Source organism: Mustela lutreola, chromosome 10 (genome assembly GCF_030435805.1).
Source record: "Mustela lutreola isolate mMusLut2 chromosome 10, mMusLut2.pri, whole genome shotgun sequence".
Lineage (NCBI taxonomy): Eukaryota > Metazoa > Chordata > Mammalia > Carnivora > Mustelidae > Mustela > Mustela lutreola.
Window position 1 is genome coordinate 79,125,602 of NC_081299.1, and position 27,073 is coordinate 79,152,674.

General features: G+C 36.4%; 2 protein-coding genes and 1 non-coding gene across 12 annotated transcripts in view; 1 reads left to right on the top strand and 2 right to left on the bottom strand.

Annotated features, from left to right (window-relative positions):
- Positions 1–11,777: 11,777 nt before the first annotated feature.
- Positions 11,778–11,919, bottom strand: LOC131810602 (U4 spliceosomal RNA). The gene has a single exon (XR_009345610.1). It is a non-coding gene; the product is annotated as a U4 spliceosomal RNA (small nuclear RNA).
- A 2,297-nt stretch (positions 11,920–14,216) lies between these two features.
- Positions 14,217–25,533, bottom strand: TMED5 (transmembrane p24 trafficking protein 5). 2 transcript variants are annotated; one of them, XM_059135935.1, is made up of 5 exons: positions 25,139–25,533; positions 21,182–21,279; positions 17,169–17,352; positions 15,085–15,137; positions 14,306–14,509 (listed from the first exon to the last, which is right to left on the bottom strand). In XM_059135935.1, the coding sequence occupies exons 1-5, from the start codon at positions 25,325–25,327 to the stop codon at positions 14,446–14,448; spliced, it is 588 nt and encodes a 195-aa protein (XP_058991918.1). In that variant the 5' UTR covers positions 25,328–25,533; the 3' UTR covers positions 14,306–14,445. The 2 variants fall into 2 exon arrangements, with proteins under 2 accessions (XP_058991917.1, XP_058991918.1); XM_059135934.1 differs by lacking the exon at positions 15,085–15,137 and having other exon boundaries at positions 14,217–14,507; positions 25,139–25,523.
- Positions 24,993–27,073, top strand: part of CCDC18 (coiled-coil domain containing 18) — a 111,895-nt gene continuing 109,814 nt past the window's right edge. For 7 of the 9 annotated variants that reach the window (XM_059135924.1, XM_059135931.1, XM_059135928.1 and 4 more), the window contains exons 1-2: positions 25,684–25,940; positions 26,859–27,032. The gene's annotated coding sequence lies outside the window, so the exon portion shown is untranslated. Of the gene's footprint in view, positions 25,142–25,683; positions 25,941–26,858; positions 27,033–27,073 lie in introns of those variants that run through there. The other 2 variants (XM_059135926.1, XM_059135932.1) reach the window with 1 other exon arrangement.

A 27,073-nucleotide genomic window follows, 5' to 3' on the forward strand; every position in this document is an offset into this window, starting at 1 on the left:
CTATTAGCTCATTTTAGATTTGTGGGGGCAGTTTGGTTCCTGTATTCTTTTATTACCAAATCTCTAACAGAATCCAAGAGCAGATCTATAAGAGGTCTTTTTTTTCTTTGTATTATAAATTTGCATAACCTGGCATTTTAGACTTTCTTGTGTTATTTTTATCTTTGGATGTAAAGTTTCCAATGAAGAATTTTGTCATCAGAAACTAATTCTTGATACCTCTTTATAAGCTATAGTTTGTTCTTTAAACAACTTTTGTTTTTCTTTTTTAAGATATTTCTTTATTTGACAGAGAGCACAAACGGGGAGAGGCAGGGAGAGCTGGCTGGATCCCAGGACCCTTGGGATCATGACCAGAGCCGAAGGCAGATGCTTAAACAAATGAGCCACCCAGGTGCCCCCTTTAAGCAATTTTAAACCATTAAATGAGACCAGAAATATTTAAAATGCCATTTTATTGAAGATTCTTCTAGAAGTATTAAGTGCTTCATGTGTTTAAAACACTGTCTTTAGCATGTTTACCTTTTCCTAATTACTGAGAGATTGTGAACATTTATTTATTTTATGTTGCTATAGTATGGTGGTACTCTGAGTGGTCTTGATGTGGGTAGGGGAATCAGTCTTAGGCTAGGTGGTGCTTTTATATTATGCTTGTTAGCTTTACATCTATCATCTGTGGCAGTGCCCGTGTTAATAAACCACATTTATTCACAGTGCATTGAGTGGCCTTCTCCCACCTAGCTTCTAAACATTAATTTGCTATAGAATGGAAAAAAATTAAGCAGGGTTTTCTGGAACAAAAAAGATAACCCCATAAATAAAATTTTAAACTTCACTTTTACCCAAGTTCTGTTTTTTTTCTTTCAGTGAGTTTTCAAGAATGATTTCCTTTGAAAAAGTAGCTGGCTTTTTTTTTTTTTTTTTTTTTAAGATTTTATTCATTTATTTGACAGACAGAGATCACAAGTAGGTAGAGAGGCAGGCAGAGAGAGAGGAAGGGAAGCAGGCTCCCTGCTGAGAAGAGAGCCAGATATGGGACTTGATCCCAGGACCCCAGGATCATGATCTGAGCCGAAGGCAGAGGCTTTAACCCACTGAGCCACCCAGGCGCCCCAGTAGCTGGCTTTTTAAATAGTCATTACTCAAAAGAATTTCTCATTTTGTTTTACTTGCTTCCTATTTTATAATGTGTAAGTGGTTGAGATTTTTAGAAATCTGAAAGCTGAGTAGGTGAAATAAGACTGTAATGTAGTCTAGAGTAGGTTGATTCTTTTGTGCCTCTCTAATTGATTTTCAGATTACCTTAAGATAGCAAAAACTTCTTGGAAAACATAGCACCATTGTTTTCTATTAACTAGTAAGTATAATAAGATAAAAGCAAAATTGCAATACAAAAAATATCATTATGGGGTGCCTGGGTGGATTAAGCCTCTGCCTTCGGCTCAGGTCATGGTCTCAGAATCATGGGATCAAGCTCCATGTTGGGCTCTCTGCTTAGCAGGGAGTCTCCTTCCCCCTCTCCCTCTGCCTGCTGCTTTGCCTACTTGTGATCTCTTTGTCAAATAAATAAAATCTTTAAAAAAAATATATCATTGAACCAGTTATAAATCCTCTCTTGGATCCTGGAAGAGATTTGTGATAAACAGGATCATAGTAACCAAAACTGTACCTCCATGGCTCATAGTTGAGCCAGGTGGCTTTTCTCCTCCAGTAAGGTGTTAGATTCAATGGCTTATGCCATCTCTACATTATGGAAAAGAACATAGTATCTTGTCTAATGTGGACTTGGCATATAGTAGCAAAATGACATGGCTTTATTATATGCACATACTTAAGGTAGTTTTTAAAGCAACAGAGAAGAGATGGCATTTCAATCAGCAATAATTAACTAATTTTCATGGCTTTATAGGTTAAATGAGTGCAAGAATTGATACTAGTAATTTAATTTTAGTACTTCACATGCTGAAATTGACTGCAGTTAAATGTCAAGCTTCAGAGGATTGTAATGTTTAAGAAAATAGTTGCTTTACCAAATTCATGTAAACTAATGTTTACCAATTTTTTTTTTTAAAGATTTTATTTATTTATTTGACAGAGAGAAATCACAAGTACACTGAGAGGCAGGCAGAGAGAGAGAGAAGGAAGCAGGCTCCCCGCTGAGCAGAGAGCCCAATGCGGGACTCGATCCCAGGACCCTGAGATCATGACCTGACCTGAAGGCAGCGGCTTAACCCACTGAGCCACCCAGGCGCCCCATGTTTATCAAATTTATTTTTTGTTTGTTTTTGGTGCAAAAAAGCATTTTTATTAAAGCATGAAGACAGGATCTGTGGACACAAAGACTAAATTTGGTTTGTTTTATGAACTTGGCTAAAGTCAGAAAAATGGGCAGAATTTTAAGTGATCTGTACTTGTTTCTTTTTTTATGTTGAAGGTATAATTTAAAACGTTTCACTAGAACAAAACTCTTGATTTTTAAAAAAAATATATTTTTAAAATGATTTTCAAAAGTTTGAAAATATTTTATTTTTATTTTTATTTTTTTTAAAGATTTTATTTATTTGTCAGAGAGAGAGAGAATACACACAAGCAGGCAGAGAGGCAGGCAGAGAGAGAGAGAGGAGGAAGCAGGCTCCCTGCCAAGCAAGGAGCCCGATGCGGGACTCGATCCCAGGACCCCAGGATCATGACCTGAGCTGAAGGCAGCGGCTTAACCAACTGAGCCACCCAGGCATCCCAAAAGTTTGAAAATATTTTAAAACTAAGTTTGTACTTAGTAGTACTTAATATAAAGGCTCATGCTCTTTTTTTTTTTTTTTTTTTAAATTTTATTTATTTATTTGACAGTGAGAGATCACAAGTAGGCAGAGAGAGAGGAAGGGAAGCAGGCTACCTGCTGAGCAGAAAGCCCGATGTGGGGCTTGATCCCAGGACCCTGAGATCATGACCTGAGCCGAAGGCAGCGGCTTAACCCACTGAGCCACCCAGGCGCCCCAAGGCTCATGCTCTTTAAAATACAATTTACATTTATTTTAGGGCCCTTCCTAGACAAAATATATATATGCTGTCAGCAATGTTATTATAATAGATTTTATCTACTAATGGAAGATGTCAGTGTCTTAGGTAAGCAAAATTAGCAAAATACACAATCATACATATATTTGGAATCTGAGGGCTTTAGAGTTGGTTTAGGCTTGTAAAATTAATTTTGTATTCCTTAAGCACACTGACTTAAAGCAAAAGTCGGATAGCTTAGAAACATGGCGTAAGGGTTAAAAGGGAAGGGTTAAATTTTTTTAATCGAGAATAAACAAAATATTGATCCATACTTAATACTAAATTAGGTTGGAAATATGAACCTTCACTACTAAGAACATTAAGATTTATACTGCAGTGAAAATACAATGATAAAATAGAACTTCATCTACTCATCATCATTATTTGCTTTAGAAATAGCATGACTTTTTTTTTTATTATAGCATATATAACTTTGACTTTAAAACTTTTAAAACTGTATCCTTAACACAGGACATTTTATATTGAGAGGTTGCACTGAACTCCGTTTAAGATAAGCCACTAATTTAGAAATAAAATTGATCTCATAAATTTAGGTAAAATACAGTTTTAGTAAAATAAAACTCCTCTATTTCCTAAGATTCTTATTATTATTCTTATCTTTGAAAATAAAAACAAAGTTTATTTTTCTGGGTATTTAAAATGCCATTCTACTCAGGTGTTACCAGTTTCCTAGGGCTTCCTTAACAATTTACCACAAACTTAGTAGCATAAAACAACAGCAGTTTATCTCTCACAGTTCTAGAGGCTAGAAGTCTGAAGTCAAGGTGGTGTCAAGGTTGATTCCTTCTGGTAGCAGCCAGCAATCCTAGGCTGTAGACTCATCACTCCATTTCCTGCCTCCAATTTTATAGCTTTACCCTCTGTCAGATCTCTCTCTCCTTTATAAAGATAGTAGTCAATGAGTTAAGGGCCCACCCTAAAGCCAGGATGATATCATCTCAAGATCTGTAACTTAATTATATCTGCAAAGATCCTATTTCTAAATAAGATCCATTCACAGGTATTTGAGTTAGGACTTGGACATTGGCTGGGGAAGGGGGAGGCCGAGTTTAACTCACTTAAGTATTATTACAGGATTTTTTTTTTTTTTTTTGTATGTTTCAGTTCTGAAAAATGGTGTTTCAAACCATTTTTTGCTGTTATTTATTCAAATGCAAGTCATTCTTGGAATACCTTTAAGTTGCTGTGAAGACAGATGAAATATTAGGAGTCCTGGTCTGAATTCTTAAGGGGGCACAGACATAAATACAGCTAAATTTAAGTTGAAATGTGGTTGAGTACTGTATTTGTCGAAGTTGCATAGGAACCTGGAGAGACATTAGAGAAAGACTGAACAGAATGTCATTTGGATGTCTTTGACCTGCTCCGTTTCCTACCTGGGCCGGTTCACCCCTCCTTAGGCAACCTGGTGGTCCCCCCCGCTCCCGGGAGGTCACCATATTGATGCCAAACTTAGTGTGGACACCCCATCGGCATAGCGCACTACAGCCCAGAACTCCTGGGCTCAAGCGATCCTCCTGCCTCAGCCTCCCGAGTAGCTGGGACTACAGGCGCGCCACTGTGCCCAGCTGGATTTGGCTTTGAAGGAGGATCAGCTTTTGAGTGGCAAAAATAGGATAGGATAACAAACGGTATAAATAAGTTCAGAGATGGATGTTGGTTAAGGGGGAGGTTTTTTGTTTTTTTTGTTTTTTTTTAGATTTTATTTATTTATTTGACAGAGATCACAAGTAGGCAGAGAGGCAGACAGAGAGAGTGAGAGGGAAGCAGGCTCACTGCTGAGCAGAGAGCCCAATGCAGGACTCGATCCCAGGACCCTGAGATCATGACCCGAGCTGAAGGCAGTGGCTTAACCCACTGAACCACCCAGGCGCCCCGGTTAAGGGGGAGTTTAAGAGGTGTAGAGAATGGCACAGTTTGGGGAGGTCATAAACAGAATTAAACAACATTGGAAAACATTACTACAGATATCCAAATAGGTGCTATATATATCACCAGAGAAATGGGATTGTTTTTGACTGCAGTATTTGTTAGGTTGTACCTTGAAGGGTGGGGTTTACAGGCTAAGGGAGAGAAAAGCTCGGTTCAAAAAGAAGGAGCAGAGTAAGAATAGGCCTGGAGTTGAGACTGAACATCCCACTTGGTATTTTGGTGTCTGCTATATTCCAAGAGATTACTAGGAGGAAAATGCGAAAGAGTATCTGTTGGTGTTCTCTTTGCTAGGAAGATAAGAATGTGTATGTTCAGCTATTTTAAGTGTTCAGAGTGGAAAGAGGATTTAAGAAGGGAGAGGTTACTCTTTTCGGGGGGGGGGGGTGTGCTGGCTGTGGAGAACATTTGAGAGAAAGGAATTATTAGGGAAGACTTAATGAAGGAGTTTAAATTGGAACACAAATGATACGAAACTGTGGAGAAGAAGGGAACATGATAGAGCATTACAGAGTGCCTGAGGAGGAAGCCAGGTGATTAAGTCTACACAAAAGAGTTGGGATGTGATGTGGGTGAGGCTGGAAAAGATCAGGATTCTGATGGGCCTGCTGTGATGAGACTATATAGTGTGTTGAGATTACTTTGGCACTGGTATGTAGGATCAGTTAGAGGGAAGCGGTGAGTGCCAAACCTAGATTTACATGTAGCTAAATTTGAAGTAGTAGAAGCAGCAGGAATGCTAGAAATGGAATGATTAGGGAGCTGAGTTAACAGTACTTGATGACTGAGCATGTAAGGGGTCTTAAGTTTTGAGAACCTGGGAAGCTAGTGATACTAAATGGAACAGAAAAGGAGCAGCCCCACTTAGAGAACAGTGAAGAAGGAAGATAGCCTTGGTTGGAATAAAAAGTTCATGTTTGAAAGTAATACAAGCAACAAAGAAGTGGATGGACTTAGGACCATGTTTCTGGGCATTTCCCAGAAGCCTATGTTCTTTATTATTAAAGTTTTGCTCATCATAGGGGTGCCTGGGTGGCTCAGTGGGTTAAGCCGCTGCCTTCAGCTCGGGTCATGATCTCAGAGTCCTGAGATCGAGCCCTGCATCGGCCTCTGCTCAGCAGGGAGCCTGCTTCCTCCTCTCTCTCTGCCTGCCTCTCTACCTCCTTGTGATCTCTCTCTGTCAAATAAATAAATAAATAAAATCTTAAAAAAAAATTTTTTTTGCTCATCACCATTCATTAAACAAAGACCTAACATTTGATTAAGTTTCTTCATGGTAGTGCTGTGGCAGGTCTATAGAAAATTTTCAGTAAAAAATAAGAGCTTTCTGTCTTAGGGGCTATCATAGAGAAATAATTAGAGCAGATTTATGGTGTTAGCTGAACAATGGCAAGTAATGCCTATATTAATCATAGGAAACTTGTGATTTATTCTGAAGCAAAAGCACTGGGAGGCATTTCCAAGAAAATACTTTGTGGGGCTTTCTAGGTGGACACTCTTATGGATTCAGAAGTCCATTTTGTGCTCCAAAGTGGTGTTGCATAAAAAGGTTGTAATAAAAATCATAATTGGAAATAATTTCTGTAAAGAATATTGAAAATAATGTGCAAATAGTTTGATTTTTTAAATGAATGAGGAAAAGACTAACCTGGAAAGAAAAAACGGTAGTACTTAAAATATTTATAAACTTTCATAGTGATAGTAAAGTGTCAGGTGGTTTTCTTGGCTAACACTAAAAAACATTAAAATATTTTAAATAATTACTGAATCTGGCTTCACTGAAAAATTACAGTAATTTATCTTTGGTATTGAGAAGTATAAATTTAGGTTTAGAAAATGACAAGCATTTTGCTATAGCCCAGTAATAGGGAGCCTTGAAAACTAAATAAATACTATGATTTATAAGTAATTCATCCCTTTTATAAGTAATTTGCAATAGTGTCCAATTCTGAATTTTCCTGTTACAGAATCTTCTCACCTGGGGTGAAAAGTACTCCTTTTCCATATCTAAGCCTGACTTGGAGGAAAGTGTGCTGTTTCTAACATACTGCTTATCTGCCTAACCCCAAACTGTTTCTCAGCTGAGGCATCAAAAGGGAAGCAATCCTAAAAGGATGAAGGTATGGTTTAGGAGAAAAGGGCATTGGATGTGGTAGATGAGAAAAATAAGGGAGGAAATCTCTTATCAACTTTTTTTTTTCCCTAAAAGGAGAAGCTTTAGTATTTTCTAACTGTGATATAAAAATATTTTAGTAAAAAGTTTGTACAACACAAAACTCTGAAAATCTTCCATTCTGCAGTCTGGAGATAATGGTATAAAAATATACCCTTAGACTTTTAGATTTATTTTATTAAAGATCATGTTTTGAAACTTCACATTTCACTTAATAAATGGTGGGCCTTATCTTTGCACTAACAAGTAGTGTGTTTTAGAACTTGTGCTGGGTGTGGTGGATAGAATAGACATAGAATCTCTACCTTCATAGAGTCTAGTAGAGGGTTTGTATACATTAACTTTGATACATTGTGGTCAGTGCTTTGAAACAGGTGTAGAGAGAGCACTAAGAAGGATACCACCTGGGTTTGAGGGATCTGGCTAAATTCCTGGAGCAATGAATGACAAAGCTGACTTAGAAAAATGAGTGATGAGTCTTGAACACGTCTTTCTCCCCAGTTTCTGTTAACTCTTGAAGGGGAGATTCTTGGCTTTTGTGTTAAAAGTACTAGACATAGTAATGCTCTAATTTTTCTTCTAAAATATAAATTTTTCCCTAGAATATTGTGATAATTGCAACTTTTACTAGATGCTTTGAGGTTATAAAAGTATTGCATCTTGATCGTCCCTTGAGTGCCAAAAAGGAAATATTCTTCTATATGGGCCATTTGCATAGTGTTTTCTAAACTTTTCTTGGTTCCCTGTCTAAACAAACTGGTCTTTGTTCATCCTTTTCTCCTTTGCTGTATGTCCAAGGGATAATGGAGTAGTATTTGCTAGCACATGTTTTTAAATTTATGTCCTTTGGGCATTTTTTTACAGTGGCTTGTATTATATTCAATAAGTGCTTCTCAGTCGTATCTGCCTTACTTCCATGATCCTTTACAGCAAAAAGACTTACTTTCAAAAGGGTGAAGGAATCAATCATTCTGTGTTCAAGGTTCAAGATTTTCATTATATACCTATATACCCGGATTGTCCACTGAAAAGTCAGCATTTAAAAAAGTAAAGGATAGCTTCTCTGTTGAGATTCACTGAATGCTGATTCTGCATCATTGGAAATAGATGCGGTTTTGCCATGATAGTGTTCTGATAGCCATTTCATTTTAGTATAACCTCTGGACACTACCCATTTGGATAGTGATACTTCATTATGGTTTTATTTTTTAAAAAAGATTTTATTTATTTGAGAGAGTGCATAAGTGTGCACAGAGTGCACAGGAGCAAGATGAAGGGTAGAGGGAGAAGCAGACTCCCAGCTGAGGGGGGCCCCCCATGGGGGCCTCTGCGATTATGACCTGAGCTGAAGGCAGACGTTTAACTGACTGAGCCACCCAGGTGCCCTTCTTTATGGTTTCAACTTGAATTTCTTTAATAGCTAATAATGTCGAACAACTTTTCACATGCTCCACATATTTCTTTATATTTATCCATTTTATAAATGATTTTTCTGCTGTGAGAATTCTTTATGCAGTTCACCTGTGAACATGAGTTTGAACTGTACATAGTCAATTGTATAATCTAGTCCTTTTTTCAGATAGATAGTTTGCATATATTTTCTTTTTTTATAGCTTGCTCTTTCCAAGCCCATAACAGCATGTTTGGTGGTGCAAAAGTTTTTACTTCTTTTTTTTTTTTTTTTTTTTTTTTTTTAAAGATTTTATTTATTTATTTGACAGAGAGAGATCACAAGTAGGCAGAGAGACAGGCAGAGAGAGAGAGGGGGAAGCAGGCTTCCTGCTGAGCAGAGAGCCCGATGCGGGACTCGATCCCAGGACCCTGAGATCATGACCTGAGCCGAAGGCAGCGGCTTAACCCACTGAGCCACCCAGGCGCCCCAAAAGTTTTTACTTCTTATGAGTTCTAGTTTATCAGTTTTTCTTTTTATGCATCAGGCATTTATTGTCAAGTGTGAAGATTTTGTCTAGCCCTAGTCCTCCTAGGTCCTGAAGATTTTTAGTTTTGTTTTTTTTGAAAAGCTTTGCAGTTTTCTTAGATTTAAGTTAATTTTTTAACCTGTTTATTCCAATTGCTATAGCACTATTTAAAAAACTGCCTCTTTTTTTTCTTTTCAATATTTTATTTGAGAGAGAAATGAGCAATGGGGAGGGGCACAGGGAGAGAAAGAGAGGGAGGGAGAAGCTGAGAGCCCAGTGTGGGGGCTCGAGCCCAGAATCCCCAGAGATGACCTGAGCCAAAGGCAGACACTTAACGGACTTAACCACCCAGATGCCGTCTTTTCTCTGTTGCTTTTGCACTTAGGTAAAAAATCAGTTGGACTTGTTCAGTGTATTTCTGGAATCCCTGTTCCATTATATGTCTTTTCCTCCACCAGTATCACACAGTGTTGATTACTGTTCATTTTATTCTTTTTAAAAATTGTCTTAGTCCTTTTGTCCTGTTCTTTGTCTTTTGCCTTCCCATACACATTTTAGAGTATGCTTGTTATCAGTCTATAAGAAAATCTTGCTGGGGGTGCCTGGGTAGCTCAGTCAGTTAGCGTCCCACTCTGATTTTTGACTCCGGTCATGATCTCTCAAGAGTCCTGAGATCAAGCCCTGCAGCAGCCTCTGTGTTCAGTGGGAAGTCTGCTTGGGATTCTCTCCCTCTCCTTCTGACCTTTCTTTAAAATAAATCAGTCTTAGGGCGCCTGGATGGCTCAGTTGGTTAAGCGACTGCCTTCAGCTCAGGTTATGATCCTGGAGTCCGGGGATCAAGTCCCACATGGAGGATCAAGTCCCACATCGGGCTCCCTGCTCAGCAGGGAATCTGCTTCTCCTTCTGATCCCTCCCCCCTTCTCATGCTCTCTCTCTCATTCTTTCTCTCAAATAAAATCTTTAAAATAAATAAATCTTTTTAAAAATCTTGTTGGATTTTGGTAGGAATTAAGTTAAATTTATAGATTTAGGAAGAATTGGTCTTCCATCCATGGTACATTAGTGGTACATTTCTCTACTTATTTGGATATTTATTATTGGATATTTGGATATTTATTGATTGTCAATGGTATTTTGGTTTTTGTTTCCAATTTGGTTTTGAGCATCAAGAATCCAGCAAAATGGAACTCTTAAATGTGTCTTTTTAAGCTGTGGCCTTTTCTTTCAGCTTTCTCCTACAAATAGCATTACTAGTCCTTTTAGAATTGAAGAGTAGAAAGGTTAGGTTTATTAGTCCCTCCTCCCACCTGATATCCAATCTAAAAATAAACCATCTGACATTTAATAATTACCGCCACTTAAAAACTTCCAGGACTGGGGAGTAGTCTCTTTATATAGAAAGGAGTTCATTTCAGTGAAGGATAACTGATCCTCTGTTCATTTTGCTTTTGACTTATGGTCATTGAAGACCTCCAGATTTTTCCCTGCTTGCCATTTTCTTTCAGATAAACGAGAGATTTCCCAGAGAGAAATGAAGTGTAACATAGCTCTAGTTTTAATGACAAACCTTTCAGAAGCCCAGATACCTGGAAGTGATGGGAGTGCAGAAGCAGAAAGGTGCCTAAGGAATTTTATCATTATAGGGGAAGAGTGTGTTGTCTGGATGGTATGAAGGAAATGACCAATAACCAACCTCCACCAAGCACTGGACTCTCTTAAATGTGATTTTGGCCAAGTTTTAAGATGCTATCTTAAAGTGTTTCTATAGACAAAGAAATAGGCTCAAATGAATTTTGATTTGCCAGTATTCCGGAGGTGACCTTTGCCCTTTTTTTTCTTTCCTGCTTCTTTATTTTGAGCACCTAATAGTTACAATGCATGTTTGGGCAACAGATGATTAAAACACATGTTAACAGAACTTCAGTGCAAGGTACAATAACAAACAGAAGAGAACTATGGGTTTTCAAATGTAGGGGAGAGCCACATACGGCTAAAATGAGATCAATGAAGGTTTTAAGGATTAGACAACATTTACAATAACTGGTTCATAAGATTTTCTTTGTAATTTTTATTAATTCAGAACGTATTCACTGCTCATTTAATATGGCTATTGACAACTATAAATCAATTTTATAAACATTGATTGTGTATGAAGATGAAGTTATTACATGCTGAATCTTTTAAAAGTTTAAAGAATTATTTGGGGAGGCTTACAATTGTAGGTACTCAATTTTTGTTAATTTTAAGACATAATAACAATACTGAAGAAGAGTAAACATACTTAACATAAAACTACATTTCAATTTATAATTTATTTCCATGCTACTTCAACCACTTAATTACCTTCTATACCTTGACATTCACTTACCTTCTAACCTTGACATTCACATGAAAGAATGACACACCATTAATGACCCAAATGCAAATAAGAATAAACTCTAGGCCTTAAATATTGTATTTTTAAGAGTTTAACTAAAAACTGAAGACAAACTCAGACATTAAGTGGTAAGTTGCTTAATTTTAATTTCAAAACTCAATATTGACATTTAAAAAACCATAAAGCAGATAAGCTATATGCCTTTAGAAATATTTAATTCTTTGCTAATTATATTTTTTTGGTTAATACAAGTAACATCCTTCTTAAACCCAGTCTTCGTTTTGTGCCTATAAAAATAAAATTGTTCTCAATATTCCTAAGTTCTTTGTTTCCAGATAAGGCCATAATAAGATAAGACATTACACTGAATCACAGGTTTAATTAGCAATAATCGCGCCTCGGATAAACCTCATTGGCTACGATACTGCCACTGCGCAAAGCTACACTGAATCATAGGTTTAAATCAGTGGCACAAATCATCGTAGATAATTTAACAAATGCATTGTTAGACAAGGAATCAGTACAGTACAGTAACCAGCCAGAGGTAGAATTCTTAATCACAGTTTTATAGAAAAGATGCAGTAGTTTCTATCTGTACTGTTTTATTATAGTATGGTAAGGTTGCTTCTCATAAGTTTAACAGAAGGGGTACAAGGAGGTCTCTTCATAAGTGATTGTTGGCCCTTGTTTTGCATGTATTGTAGGCACTACTCCTGGACACTTAAAACATTTTCTTGGCCAGTTAAGGTAATCAATTGTATATGGCATTTACCTCATTTTAAAAAAGCTTCATAGCAGAGATATAGCTAACCTTTTCATCCTCCCAAGGGTGTAAAAAGGAGGGCAATAAATCTCTTTTGTTCCATTCTGACTGTAAATTAACAACCAAAACCAGTCTTTCAAGATCATTGCTTATTAAGAATTCCAGCAGTAGTAATGTACAGAGAGGTTCTATACTCAAATTTTTAAGTTGATTGTTTCTAACGCCTGTTTGTCTCAATATTACAAATGGGTATAACCTGAAAATTCTATTTAATTCATGATGTAGCTAAATTACTAGTATTTGAGTAATGCTCCACAGATTGCAATAAGCAAGGATGGCAGAGATTTACATAGTTATTCACATACTGACTTTAAATTTGGGATTCTGTGGGCTTTCAAATCCTTACTTGAATGCCAATAAATAAAGTGATCAGAAAGTTCATTTAGGGGCGCCTGGGTGGCTCAGTGGGTTAAGCCGCTGCCTTCGGCTCAGGTCATGATCTCGGGGTCCTGGGATCGAGTCCCGCATCGGGCTCTCTGCTCAGCAGGAGCCTGCTTCCTCCTCTCTCTCTCTCTGCCTGCCTCTCTGCCTACTTGTGATCTCTCTCTGTCAAATAAATAAATAAAATCTTTAAAAAAAAAAAAAAAAAGAAAGTTCATTTAATGAAAGTTATAACAATTGTATGTACCCAGTGCTAAACCTTACAGTAGGGTTTGTTTCATAAAATGTACCTGAATGCTTATAAAAGACAATTCAAAACAGAATAAAACAACTGTAGAAAAATAAAACCCTAGCCAAGTATAGTTTCTTCAGTTATTTGGGATTTAGTCTCATTGATACTAGGATTGGGTCTTTATGATTAATCAATCAGATTCCAGATACTTAGAATTTATTTTAGTGAATTAAAAAAAAAATATGTAAGGATTTATTAGAAAAACAAATATTGAATAATTTATGATTTGAAATGGTTTGAATAAAGTGAACTTAATTTTGATCAGATGTTCTCAAGCTTACCTAAATTCTTCTTGATTGTTGTTGATTTTGAGAACTCAGAAAAGGAGATATTTATTTAAGGCCTAGATTTTCAAGCAATATTTCCTAAACAACTATTGATAATAATGTATTATCCAAGTCAGTAGTCATGTTAAAACTAACATAACACTGTTGATAGATAATATAAAAATAAAAATTATTTTCCCTCACATTTAGTTTCAAAATTCTAGATCTTAGTTAAGGACTAGACAAAATGTGTCCTTATGGAGACTGAGCAGCCTTTAGCTACTTCATTTCAAAGAGAAAATTTGTTCCAATTTTCATAATGACTGAGCATTTTTAAGAATTATCAAGATGTTGGCCTTGGGGGATATAAGCTAAGTATATAATACTTTTGCTAATATTTAAATTCAAATATATTTGGTTATAAAAAAATCTCACAAATCTGTTTTTCACAGCTATGCTTCTGTTTACATTATAGGAGAGATACATATATAAAAAGAAAAGTTGAGTTTTTGTTTTCTAAAGATATATCCAATCCATGATTAGGTAATTCTCAGATGATTTATAATTTAATATACTGAAAGATTATACATTTAATTTATAATTGCTACATTTACAAAGAAACTTCAATATACTGAAAAGTTCTAATTTGTAATTGCCACATGTACAAAGAAACTTCTAGATAAGACAGTCTTTTAAAAACAATGTTTGGTGTTGCATTTAGCCCAAAAGTTCATTTATTTAAATCACCTATGACATTTGCAAATTTTTTTCAAACTCAGGAAAATGCTGATTAATATGGCTTCATTCAATTATACCTACATTCTGAAATATTTCTGCTATACATTTAAGTACAAGTGAAGCAATAAGATTACTTGCACAGATGAAAGTGAAGACTCCTTTCACCTTAAAATTATACTCGTTTCACACTTGTGGTAATGCCTGAAAACATTTTTTAAAAAGACTATTAATGGTCTTGATTATAACAGTGTATTGCATTTCTCCACCTTCTTTTTTTTTTTTTTCAGTATTAAGTACTCTAGTTTAAAGTTTTAAGTTCTACTTTTCCTCTTATCTTCAAATAGACTCTTTAGCATGTAAACTTGAATGGCTGACACTACCACCATTACCACTAAGTTAACCATAGACCAGAAATTGACTCTATCAAAGTTGCTTTCTTGTATGTTTCGATCACGAGCTTCAAATGCTCTAAGCAGAGTCTGGATATGACCACTTTTGCTTAGTCTGGCCTTGATACTGTTGATGGATTCCTGGAGATAAATAAAATAATTTTACTATAAAGGAATGCTCAGTAATTTTAAGTTATTTTAAACATGTGAGTCACAGTACCCTGACACTCATAGTAGTTTTAGATCCAAACAATTTTAATTAAGGGACAGGTACTACCTTAGCTTACCTAAACATCTGTAAGTTTATGTAACAGTTCTCCTGATATCTTTAAATTATTGTTTACACATAGTTACTTAACAGAGGAGCAAAGCTAATGTAAATTGAAAATAATGTAAAAAGATATTTCAGTAGCAAAGTGCCAGGAATTTTATATATACTATTTCTTAGCCCTCACAACCATAAGAAAAAGATTAGTTTAAAAAAAAAAAAACAAAAACCCAGCTTTTAGATATCTTTATATAATACAGTGTTTATAGTAGTTTCTTTGAATGTAAGTCTTGTCCAATTTAGCATCTAGCAAAATACCCAATGTTTTCATCTCAGAAAATAATAAAAATTAGAAAACCTTCCAATTTTTATACACATATTATACATCCAAAAGTATTATTTTTTAATACAAAAATGTTCCAAGATTACATTTGTAAAACAAGCTTATCAAGATGCACTTTAAGTTGCACATCTTCTGAAAAACCTATTTTTATAGTAGAGTCCTGGTGAGGGAAGTGATTTAAAAACTATAAAAGGGCTTTATGAATGTAAGTTAAAATTAAGTTGAGATTTGAAATGATGTCAAAGTACAGCTGACCCTTGAAAAACATGGTTAGAGAGACCACTGCCCTGCAGAGTTAAAAATTCACATAAAACCTTTGATTCCCGAAAACCTTTACCAATAGCGTACTGTTGACCAGAAGCCTTACGTAAACAATCGACACATCTCCTGTTATATATATTATATACATTACATACTGTATTCCTACAATAAAGTAAGCTAGCGAAATTAAAATGATACTAAGAAAATCATAAGAGAAAATATATCTACTGAAAAAAATCTGTGCATAAGTAGACCTGCACAGTTCAACTGTGCATTGTGCAGGGGTCAATGTATTTATGGGAAAAATAAGAAAATACTAGAAACAGATATTCCTGGATAGTCATTTTGCTTAAAATCCTTATTTAAGCAAAAAACTATACTCAGAATTCCAGACTTTCTGCTAAACCTACAAAACTACAAAGTATAATATCATTTGGGCATTTCTGTAAAGCAAATTACCTAGTAATATAAATATTTTCTAGAAAAATAAGTTATTCATATCCCCAGATAAAAAGATCATGCAGAGTTCTTTTCAATATTACAGCAATGATAACCAAATACAAAATTATTTATCAAAGTTTGCTGTTATACAAAATTTTGGGAAATAAAGCTCCTGAAAGACATTTTTCTTTAAAAAAAAAAGGTCTGTTAGTATTTAAGCCATATTTGAGTCTGAACTTGTCATTTTGTTTAACCATGTGAATGAATTAAATCTCTTGAGAATCCAGTGAAGTACTAATAAGATAAGTACTAGTGTTTTAGTTTTGTTGGCAAAATAAATTTAAAATGGAAGAGTAAGTTAATAAGATTGAAATTTAAAAGATATATACATGGGAAATTATGTTGAGATAAAAAAACTATCGTTGTAAAAATTTATACCTATCAAACTTAATCCTTTCAGTTTGCATTCATAGTAACACCAGTGGAAAAGTTAAGAAAACTAATATTCATTATGCGATACACTGTTTAAAAGCACTTAGACACACATCATTTCTTATTTCATCCTCACAACCCTATCCCCATTTTGCAGGTGAGGAAACCAAGGCTCTGAGGGCTTAGTCACTAAGCAATCACACATACATGACCAGCTAATTTTCTGACTTCTTAAGCTAACTGATCTACATACAAGTAATATCTCATCTATTTGACAGCTGCTTTCCTAAAAAAACCTCAAGTGATCAAAATATGTTATTTTTAAAAATCCAGGTTATAAGAAAGACTATTAGGGTTTACACAGTTTTAATTTGCAATGACCATGTTATTTCTCTTGCAGGAATTTCTACAATACAGCTATATACACTATTTACAAATATCACTCAGTACATTCTATCATTTGATTATATCTACCTGTGGCTGAAGGGTAGTGACCTTTTCCCCCTATCACCAGTACTATTAACAAGTAGATTCTTACACATGCACATTTCATTATGCATATAAATGGTAGAGAAATTCAAACAAAGAAGCCATATTCTAAAAGGTCTTACTCTTGAATGTAGTCCTAGTTTCTGGTAACTGCTAGGTCTGGTCTGAGTGATATAAACAGTGTTCCCAAATTAATCAATTAATAAGAAATTTCATGTTATAAAAGTTATGCTGTGGGAAAAGTGCCTAGAACACCTTAAGTGTTTACAAATTGCTCAACTTTTTTCTCGGCAAGTATGCTATAGATCATTACATTCTTCTGTTTGTGAACACTAAAGGTGTTTACAGTTAAGAAGAGTCTTCAAATTCTAGTTTCCCCCTCTCTGGTTATGTGACAAACATTACTTAATCTCCCCTAAACCACAATTTCCTCTTTGAAAAGATGAAGATAAATAATCCTCATAGAGTTAAGTAAAGATTACATGAGATAATGCAGAGAAAATGCTTATTTCAGTGCCTATCACACAGGTTTCTGGATAATTTTTATTTATTAAAAGACCATACTGACCAGGATGTCTTCCAATTTCATGTCCAACATGTCTGTGCCAGTAATATATTTCTTCCAGTCCTCTTGTTCTTGCTCCTGTTCTCCCATATTATCCAGGATTAATTCAAAGAAAATCACCTTCTCAGAAATAGTGCTGAATGTATTATCAAAGCAGAACATGTAGTCACCATCTTCAGTCTCTACCCTGTATTAAAAAAAGTACATGTGTTCAGTTATCTGTACTTCCTATTTGGAATCAAAGGAAAAACTACTATAGGTAAGAAATAACATAGTTTATAGTAGTAATTGGATAGTTTGCTGATAAAAAGACTTCTTTAGTATTGAAAGATTATTTAAAATATCTTGGGAAAGAGGCAACCTGGAAATATATATGGAAATATATATTTATTTTATATATATGGTTGTAACTTAGATGTGCTTGGCATTTACTCAGGAAGTTATGGTAAAAGATCTTGACCTAGTTTTTGGAAAAGGATAGGATTAAAAACATAGATACATGATACCTCACAATGATCTTTAATATTTATATATATTAGGAGTAATTTATCATGAGTTCAATTCATATGCAAATATGACCACAAACCTCCCCTTTAATTGAGATTACTTTCTAAACTAACTTTTGTTTTCAAAAGTGATGGATTGTTCTAAATGCTTTCTTCCAGGCCTCCTACAGATTAAGAACATCTTTATAACATAGATTCACAAAGATTAAGGATCAGTGGCCAATAAATGGAGATCTACTCTTAGTGGTATTAGCTTTCAGAATAAATGCCACTCACATCTAAGTTAAACTTGTATCTTGGTCTCATTAGCTTCACATTCAAAATAATTGGCCTACAACATTTGATACTTTAACTCAATCTCCACTTCTTTTCTACCCCTATATCCAACTTATTTACTTTAAGCATGAGAGAGAAGAACTCAGCAATTTGACTGAATCTTAACATATATACTATAAATAAAAAATAGCCAATACTTATATACCCCTTTATAATTTATACACTATTTTAATTCTTTTAATCCTTACCATCATATTTGCAAGTAGGCATAACTGACCTTTTCAAGGTAAGTAAAATAAGGTTCACATAAATTAAAATACTTGCCTATGATCTCACAGCCTGTCATAGGCATAGACGAAGCTTGGTTTTCTGACTCATGTTAATTGATCTTTCTTTTCTATAGTACTGCTCAGAGCCTGTCTGCATTCCTTGCAATCTCCTCAGTCATGACAAACCTTTGTCTTGAGGATGTATTTAACCTTTGGAAGAAGCTTGAAGAATATACTGGCGAATACAGTGGGGAACAATTTTAAAAGGAAAAAAAATGTTATGACTTTTGTGTAAAGTTCAATTTTAATCACTTTTAAATTTAACTCTTAGTTTTAATTTTATTTAACTGAACTTTATTTAGCCATTCTTAACCCTGCACTGGATAAAAAGGAGAAGCTTTGTACTTACTCTTTTTGCATGTAAAGTACAGATAAACAAACAGTACAAAAACTGGTTTTAAAATTTCATGGCCAAGTTATGAGACAGAAAAGTCTAGAAAGGTTGCATGGGAGAAGAGTAAAAAAGAAGAAAGTTTGAGAAGCACTGACACATGAATGAACTTCAGCATGTGTATGGGAAAGAAAACAGATGTTTTACTACTTCATAGTCATTCCTATACTAATCTCTTTCTAAATCTGTGTTGACTGCTTTTAGTAGGAAGGAACTTAAATACTATAAATGATACAAAATTTTATCCAAATAAAAACAGCAGAGTTAATTTTCCCTTCAAGTAGAAGCAGTAGTCCAGAACGGATAAATTCTGGTTAAGAGTTATAGTAATGTTAATGTTATAGTATAGTATAGTAATGTCTAGAAAAATATAAACACACAAACACACAGACTTCTCATTCCTGGATGTGCCAGCCAATAGATATTACTTAAGCTGTTTATAGTTCTGTTTGGAGACATTTTTACTAATCCTGCCTTCTGAAAAGACAGTATTTGTTTTAAGGATTTAAAAAAAAATTTCAGTGCCATAACAGAGATACTTTATAACCGGCCTTTAAAAAGGTAATATAGCTAAAGATAAAATTTTATTTATTTCTTTCTTTATTTATTTATAAGATTTTATTTGTTTATTTGAAAGACAGAGATCACAAGTAGGCAGAGAGGCAGGCAGAGGGAGAGGAAGGGAAGCAGCTCCCTGCTGAGCAGAGAGCCCGATGTGGTGCTCGATCCCAGGACCCTGGGATCATGACCTGAGCTAAAGGCAGAAGCTTTAATCCACTGAGCCTCCAAGGTGCCCCGATAAAATTTTATTTAAATCTGAGGTTTTAGAAAGTAGATTTGTAAATTGGGTGTAGTGATTAAGAGTGAGTTGGACAGCCTGGTTTTAAATCCTGGCTCTGCTGTTCACTAGCTGTGTAACTTTCATTAACCTACTTTAGGGCTCTATGCCTCAATTTCTTTATTGATAACATGATAAATCATGTACCTCACAGGACTGTGGAGAGAATAAAAAAATAAATAAAAAGTGCTTAGAACAATAGCTTGGCATTGAAAGAATTCAATAAATGTTAATGTTAACATTTACTCTTACAAACTAATTCTTCTATCCCCCACTGGTTTAATGAGAGGTAATTCTATGCAGGAAAGTAATAAGGTGCCTTTTCCCACTAACAGTTAATTTATCTCTAAAGGAAAAGACAAAATTGGAGGAAAAAAAATGACAAATTGTACAGATTTTCTAGATTCTGACATTTAACAATGAGCTATATTTTTAGTTTCTGTTCATATAACTATCAGAGAAAGCAAAGTTGAAAATATATCAATCAAAACTGACTTTTTAAATCTGTTTCTCTATTTTACTTATTAATAATTTATACAATTTTTTTTTCTGACCTCTGCAGAGGTAAAATGTCATTTTAAAAAAGCACTTTAATAAAAGATAAGAAATTTAAAGATATTTTCCTCCTCATTCACTCATACATGTATTTAGTATTTACTATCAATTACATGGCAAGTATGCTGGTTAAAGACCAGTAAATATAATAGCTAGTACTTACACAGTGCTATGTGCCAGAGATGTTCTAAGTTATCATATGGTAGAAAGCAAAAATTCTGATCCATCCTGCTTCCTCCTCTTAATAAATGTGTATCCCTTCAGACTTACTTAACTTCTCTGAGCCTCCTTGTCTGTAAAATGGGAATTGAGGAATCAAATAATCTCCCTTGGAGGGTTGGAATGATTAATCTGAAGCATATAAAATGCAAAGCCTAGTTTATAGCAAATATTAGATTGTATTTGCTTTTCTTTTTCCTGTAAACTCACAGGAAGTTTTAATGCAATAAGAAAACAAAATGCTACAGTAAAATGATAGAATGAACAGGGAAACACATCACTGAGATACAAAAAAGAGAAGTGAGATTAAGAGAGCATATATAGCCTTTTGTCAAACTCTAAACTTAAACAATAAGTTATTTTCTTTCTTTCTGGTTTCCTATGGTCATACCTTTTACTATCACATCTTTCAATTATCTAAAAAGAATGAGGTTTGAGTGAGAAAAACCCCAACTTTTACATGCATACACACATAAAACATACACACAAAGATGGACTGTATTTGTTTTTTTAAGAAAGGAAATAGTGGGCAAAGATGATATAGCCAGCAGCTCAAACTATAGGATACATACCTGGAATAGTAACTTAAGATGGAAAGGTTGTGCTAGTCAGAAAGACAGGCTTAAAATGCCCCAACAAACTGAATGTAATACCTAGTGCATACTCATGTTATTTAATCAAAGCAAAGAAAAAATTGGGGATCAATACAAAATATCTAAAAAAAGAGGAAAAAGTCAATGAAAGACATTTTAGTTTATGATAGACCACTATCTAGGACTGTTTGAAATGTTCATATGGAATCATTTAATACTGATGTATGGATTAAAAGTGCTAAGTTTCCCTGCCCTGAAGATAGCACTGGCATTACTTAGCCTAAGGAACTCAACTAAGAGATCACTTACGTGTGAACTCCATCTGATTTTCTTTGTTCAAAAACTAAGGTTCTTCCTTCTGGAGAGGCAAGATGAAAGTCAATATCTAATCCTGCTCCATCTAAAACCTGTAGAAAAGCACAAAAGAACACACATTATAAATTCTGAAAATAAAAAATATATAAAGTAAATCACATGATGAAAGATTTTTTTTTTAATGAGAAGATTTTCTTTCTAAACTTAGGTAAAGAAAGTCAACAATGCATGTAAGGCCTAGAAAGGAGCACAAAGATCATCCAATGCAATTCCATTCATTGGAATTCCATTCCAATTCTGTTGCCATCACCTAACTTTAGGTCTTATAACTATTACTGTAATAATGTTCCTAAAATGGTGCCTTGACTGAGAAGCCCTGTAGAGTGGAAGGAAACACAAAAGGGAGTTCAAATGGTAAACCTTTTTACTTAGGCAATTTAGAGCAAGCTATGTAACTTTCCTGAGTTTGTTTCCTCTTCAATAAAATAATAATTAGCTATTTCTTAACCAAGAACTCAAACCTTCCATCATCTGACTCCAGCTGACTTCCCCCAATATGAACTGAATATTTCAAGTAGGCTATATGCTTACTGGTCAGTGAACAGAGTCTGTTCCTTTACAATCCCAAAATGATGATAATAGCTAACAATTAACAAGTGTATGCCACACACTGTTTTAAGTGCTTTATCTGGGTTAATTTCCTCACAGCAACTCTAAGAGATAGATCTTATTAATGTTCTCAGTAAAACAAAAGAACCAAACAACAGAACAAACGGGGAAAAAAGAGGCAGAGAGAAACACTTTTCTCAAGGTAGATACAGTCAATGAAGGCAAGGTCAAAAGTTGAATTCAGCAGTTTTTTTCTGATAACTACTCTTTTTCTTATTTAACATTCCATTTTCTTTTTCTTGGTGGCTTTTTTTTTCTTTTTAAACATATAATGTATTATTTGCTTCAGGGATAGAGGTCTGTGAATCATCAGTCTTACACAACTCACAGCACTCACCATAGCACATACCCTCCCCAATGTCCATCACCCAGCTACCCCATCCCTCCCTCTCCTCTCCCCTCCAGCAACCCTCAGTTTGTTTCCTGAGATTAAGAGTTGCTTATGGTTTGTCTCCCTCCAATGGAATGATATAAAAAAAAATTACCTGTTCTTGTGCTCTACTTACTTATCAACAGAAGTAGTTTCAAATAGCTAGCTAAATACATAATTCTCTTTCATCTTCAAATCCCAATAAAATGAAGAAAATATATAATGATATAAATAACAACACTGGAAATCTAGGAAGATTGTTAACAGACATGAAGAGTAAGGAATTTCTGGAAGATAGTTCACTGAGCAAAGGATATGTCCAGCTACCAATAGTTATCAATCTCAAAATTCTCACTGAAACAGACTAGAGAAACACATTTGTTGAAATCAATGCCCTCTTTTTCATGTTACTGGTTTTACTACAAGGATTAAATTCTGAAAAAATAGTTAATATAAACAGAATTCAAATGTTTCTTCATATATATATCCTCAGAGAAATTTAAGAATATGTAATCCATAAAAATGAGGTTACTGGTATGAAACAAACAAGATAAAAAACGCTGTTGCCAAAATAAAGCCTTAACCAATGTAATGACAGCAGAATGAATATGGATAGAGACTAAAAATCAGAGAACTGGAAGGAACCAAGGAATTCTCAGGACAAGGTAAAAAAGTACAGGTGAAAAGTATGAAAAAAATGGTAAAACCCTTTGTGAAGGGTTTCAGATATCTAAAGATTTCAGATATCTAACAAGCATTTCAAAGAAGAGACTCAAGAGAAATGAAGGGAGGAAATCATCAAATAAGAGAACAAAAATTCTTACTTCAAAAGATAAAAATCTTTTCTGGAAGGTGCTAATAGATGTGAAAGATAAAATCCTACTGACTTTCCCAAAAGATTTAAAAAGAACAACCTAGAAACTTCCAGTGATAGGTAGTAGAGAATTGCAAAACAAGAATTGGGATTGGCATCAGAATTCTTACATATAATACTAGATGCAAAAAAACAATACAGCCATGCCTTCAATGATCCCAAGTAAAAGAAAATTATATTAAAGTGAAAGCAAAAAGTTTGTCCAAGGACTCAAAACATTTTAAAAGAATTACTCAAAGGTATCCTCTAAAAAACCAAAAAAGATACGTATTACATTAGAATATAAGAGATCTAACAAAAAGGCGCCTGGGTGGCTCAGTCTATTTTTTATTAAGATTATTTATTTATTTATTTGTCAGTGATAGAGAGAGAGAGCGAGCAAGCACAGGCAGACAAGAGAGGCAGGCAGAGTCAGAGGGAGAAGCAGGCTCCCTGCCGAGCAAGGAGCCCAATGTGGGACTCGATCCCAGGACGCTGGGATCATGACCTGAGCCGAAGGCAGCTGCTTAACCAACTGAGCCACCCAGGCGTCCCTCTCCAGTCTATTTTATTTCTACTCTCACCTTAGACTTTACAGTCTTTAGGTCTAATAAAAACTCAGCACTTGTAGTGTCCACATACTGTCCACCAACAAAATACACTATGCATTTTTGTAACTATTCGTGTTTTATTCCTTTTCCTGAAATGCCCCTCCTTCCTTGCATTCTTACCTCACTTAAGCATCTTTCAGGATTCAAATTTATTTTCTCCAAGAATCCTTTTGTGAAACACCAGAGAAGTGGCTGTCCTCTAGGAGCACTTAACGATACTTTATTGAAATTAGCTGTTTATTAGTACAGTATCCCTTAAATAATTAGATCCTTAAAAAACGGATGCTTTTTTTTTGTCCTTGTAATAGTTGGCCATCTTAGCCATACTCCTCCCATCCTGGCCTCCCACCTGCCAATTACTGGCACATGGTAAATGAACTTTTGAACTACACTGGAAATCAATAAATGTTGCGTTCTAGCCCCAATTTTGCCTACTATATGACTTCAGACACTGTGCTATTGCTTTCCTTAAATATCTATAAATTAATTCTAAGTTTCCTTCCGATGAAAATTCTACATAACTTACTTAACTCTATACACGACAGTAATTGTTGAAAAATTTCTTTTGCATCAACCTATAAAAACTTATTATAAATTAAGTAATCTGTGAAAAAATTAAACGGGGAACCACACCAATGCATCCTGCTCTGTTTGTTTTTTTCTTAGTGCTACCCAGAAACATCAAAATTAGCTGTGTGGAACTAACAAGATTTCTTCTGAGAAATTACCCACTATCACAATGACTCATAAATTAAGGCAAATCCCTACATAATATTATGAAGACACTAAAAAGAAATCAATGATATGGGGGAAATGCTTACAAGGATGAATTAAAAGTCATAAAGTTTTAATATACAATTAAATATTGCTTGATTTAAAAATATGTAACTGAGAAGGAAGGGTACCCCATTAAATACATCAAGAGCTCCTTTCAAAATATTCCAAAATCGGATTTAGTGATAATCACAAGTTCACAATTCAAAAATCCTTAAATGAAGCAATGACAGGGAAGATTTATAATGCCGGAATAGGGTGAGCGTGGTGGGGATAGCAAACCAAGTGTCATCATCTCCTCCAATGATGAAGGAGAACGTGTTATCAGTCCTGTATTGCGAAATTCCCAATACCGGAGCATGTGCCGGTTAGCAAGGCGATGGGCGAATTATGAAACAAAAGGGAACACCACCAAGATCACCAGCGCTGGCCTCTTTCCGACTGGAGGAAAGGGGAGAGGGAGGGTAGTCAATTCCAGGTCCCGCCTAACTTCTGGGTCCCCGGCCCCAGGAGAGCCAAGCCTCGCGCGCCTGCGCGGAGCGGGCCGGCGACCCCGGCGGCCCTTGCCTCTTCACTCCCCCCGGGAGTCCACAAGAAGTTTCCCAGCGGGTGCGAGGCGAAGACGCGGTGTAGCTGGGATAAAGGAAGGAGGCTGGCTCACCCTCCGCACTTACTTGGTACTCAATCTCCAGAGAGGCCTTCAGGGGCATGGGCTGGTAGAAACACTCCTTTTGGCCGGCCGGAAGGGTAAACGTGAAGTCGCTGTCTAAGGAGGGCGTGAAGCCGGCCGCCCCCGGCAGCAGCACTGAGAAGACAGTGGCCAGAAGGAGCACCGGGCAGGGTAGCCAGATCTTGTCGCCCATCCCTGCCGGGGCGATCTCGGGCTGAAGAGACGCGGGAGGCAGGGGTTATTGGCACCTAGGCTCCGTTTTTCCTCCCTGGACTCCTTGTGGCTGGCAGGGAAACCCCGCGCCTGGAAAAAACCGCAGGTGGCGGCCGCGGCGGCGGCACAAGATCCCTCAGAGCGGGAAACGCCGGCCTCCGAAGGGTAGGGACCGAGGGGCGGGGCCACCAGTCTTTTCCGCACCCTTCTCGGTGTCAGCCCCCTTCAGGCCCGGCGTGAGCGCGCTCCGCCTCACACGCGGGCGGCAGATTCCCCTGGCTCCCCTCACACCAATGGGAGTCTTTGGGGTAATTGTGGGAAATGTAGTTCCGGGCGAGCGGGCTTGGACACGCTCGCAGACCACGAGCCCCGACAGGCCCCACCCCTTTGCGTCGCCACACGCAGAGCCTGCGCGGGGGGCGGGGCTGCGGCCGGGTAGGCACGTCCCCAACGGCTCCCGCGGCGGTTCGAACTCGGTGCGGCGGTATTCCCTCGTTCCCCGCGTGGAGTGTTTGATGCTTACACGCCCTTAGCTCGGGAGAGGGTACGAGGCTTCCGAACGCGGACGAGAGCGCGGCGCGCGCTGTTGTCAGGTGGGTCTACCTCCCAACTACGACTTGGGTGGTGAGTGAGTGCTCCTTGGAGGGTGAAAACAGGCCCACCTGGGGGAGTTTTGTTCCTTTCCCTCCCGGCATCCTCGGACGCGCTTCGCGTCTTCACCCTTGCTGCGGACGCTGCTCTGCAGGCTTTTATTTTACATGAGAAATCGGAGGAAGATGTCCTGTTTTAATCCGCTTCTTTCAGATGAACGTAGGATCATTGCTGTCAAATTGAGAGTTCTTGGTAACCGGACCATACGCCATAAATCTATAAGCCCCTTCCCAAATGAGGACTCTTTTTTCGACTACAGCCCATCTTTTACGTACAAGGTTTATAAAAAACACCTGTTTTTCAGTGTTGACGGGTGTGCGTGAGCGTAGAGCTACCGACGCGTTATTAGGACCAGCAGAGGATCTGGTCAGGGCCTGTAGGTAGCATGATGCCCTTTTCCACGTATGTAAAGGCAGTGAAAATAGACTTTTATAGCCTACTATAAGTTGAAGGGAAGAAAAGTCTTCATCTGAAAGTAAATGGCTCAGCAAGAAAAAAAAAATTAAAAGCAAATGTATTCATTGGTACTTAAGAAGTTTTAGGGAATTGTTACATTAAGATACATAGAAGAGGGGCGCCTGGGTGGTTCAGTGGGTTAAGCCTCTGCCTTGGGCTCAGGTCATGATCCCAGGGTCCTGGGATCGAGCTCCTCTGCTCAGCAGGGAGCCTGCTTCCCCCTCTCTGCCTGCTGCTCTACCTACTTGTGATCTCTGTCAAATAAATAAATAAAATGTTAAAAAAAAAGATACATAGAAGATGTTGGATGTAAAACATGATTTAGTTTAAACTTAGTATCGAATGACATTTTGGAATTTATCCAGCTTGTCTGTACTACCCTTTTTCCCTTCACCATCCCATAGATGATGTTGAAAAGATAAAGCAGTATGGGCACCTGACCCATCGACTTTTGTATGGGAGAATCTTCTCACCTAGGCAGAAGCAAATTTGTGCAAACGAAAAGGGAGAAAAGAAACTTTTTCTCAGCTCTTACATAGCATCTCATTTAATTTCCTGCCACAGTTTCTTCCAAAAAGGTGAGAGTTTTCTTTTTAATCTTCCTTCTTACATCTGAGAA

What these genes read in the sequence shown, in the direction of transcription:
- TMED5 (XM_059135934.1), bottom strand. Translation starts at nt 25,327, where the DNA reads ATGGGCGACAAGATCTGGCTACCCTGCCCGGTGCTCCTTCTGGCCACT. An exon ending in AAATCAGATGGAGTTCACAC is followed by an intron (nt 17,353 to 21,181) that starts GTAAGTGATCTC and finishes TTTTTAATACAG; the next exon opens with GGTAGAGACTGAAGATGGTG. An exon ending in TGAAATTGGAAGACATCCTG is followed by an intron (nt 14,508 to 17,168) that starts GTCAGTATGGTC and finishes ATTTATCTCCAG; the next exon opens with GAATCCATCAACAGTATCAA.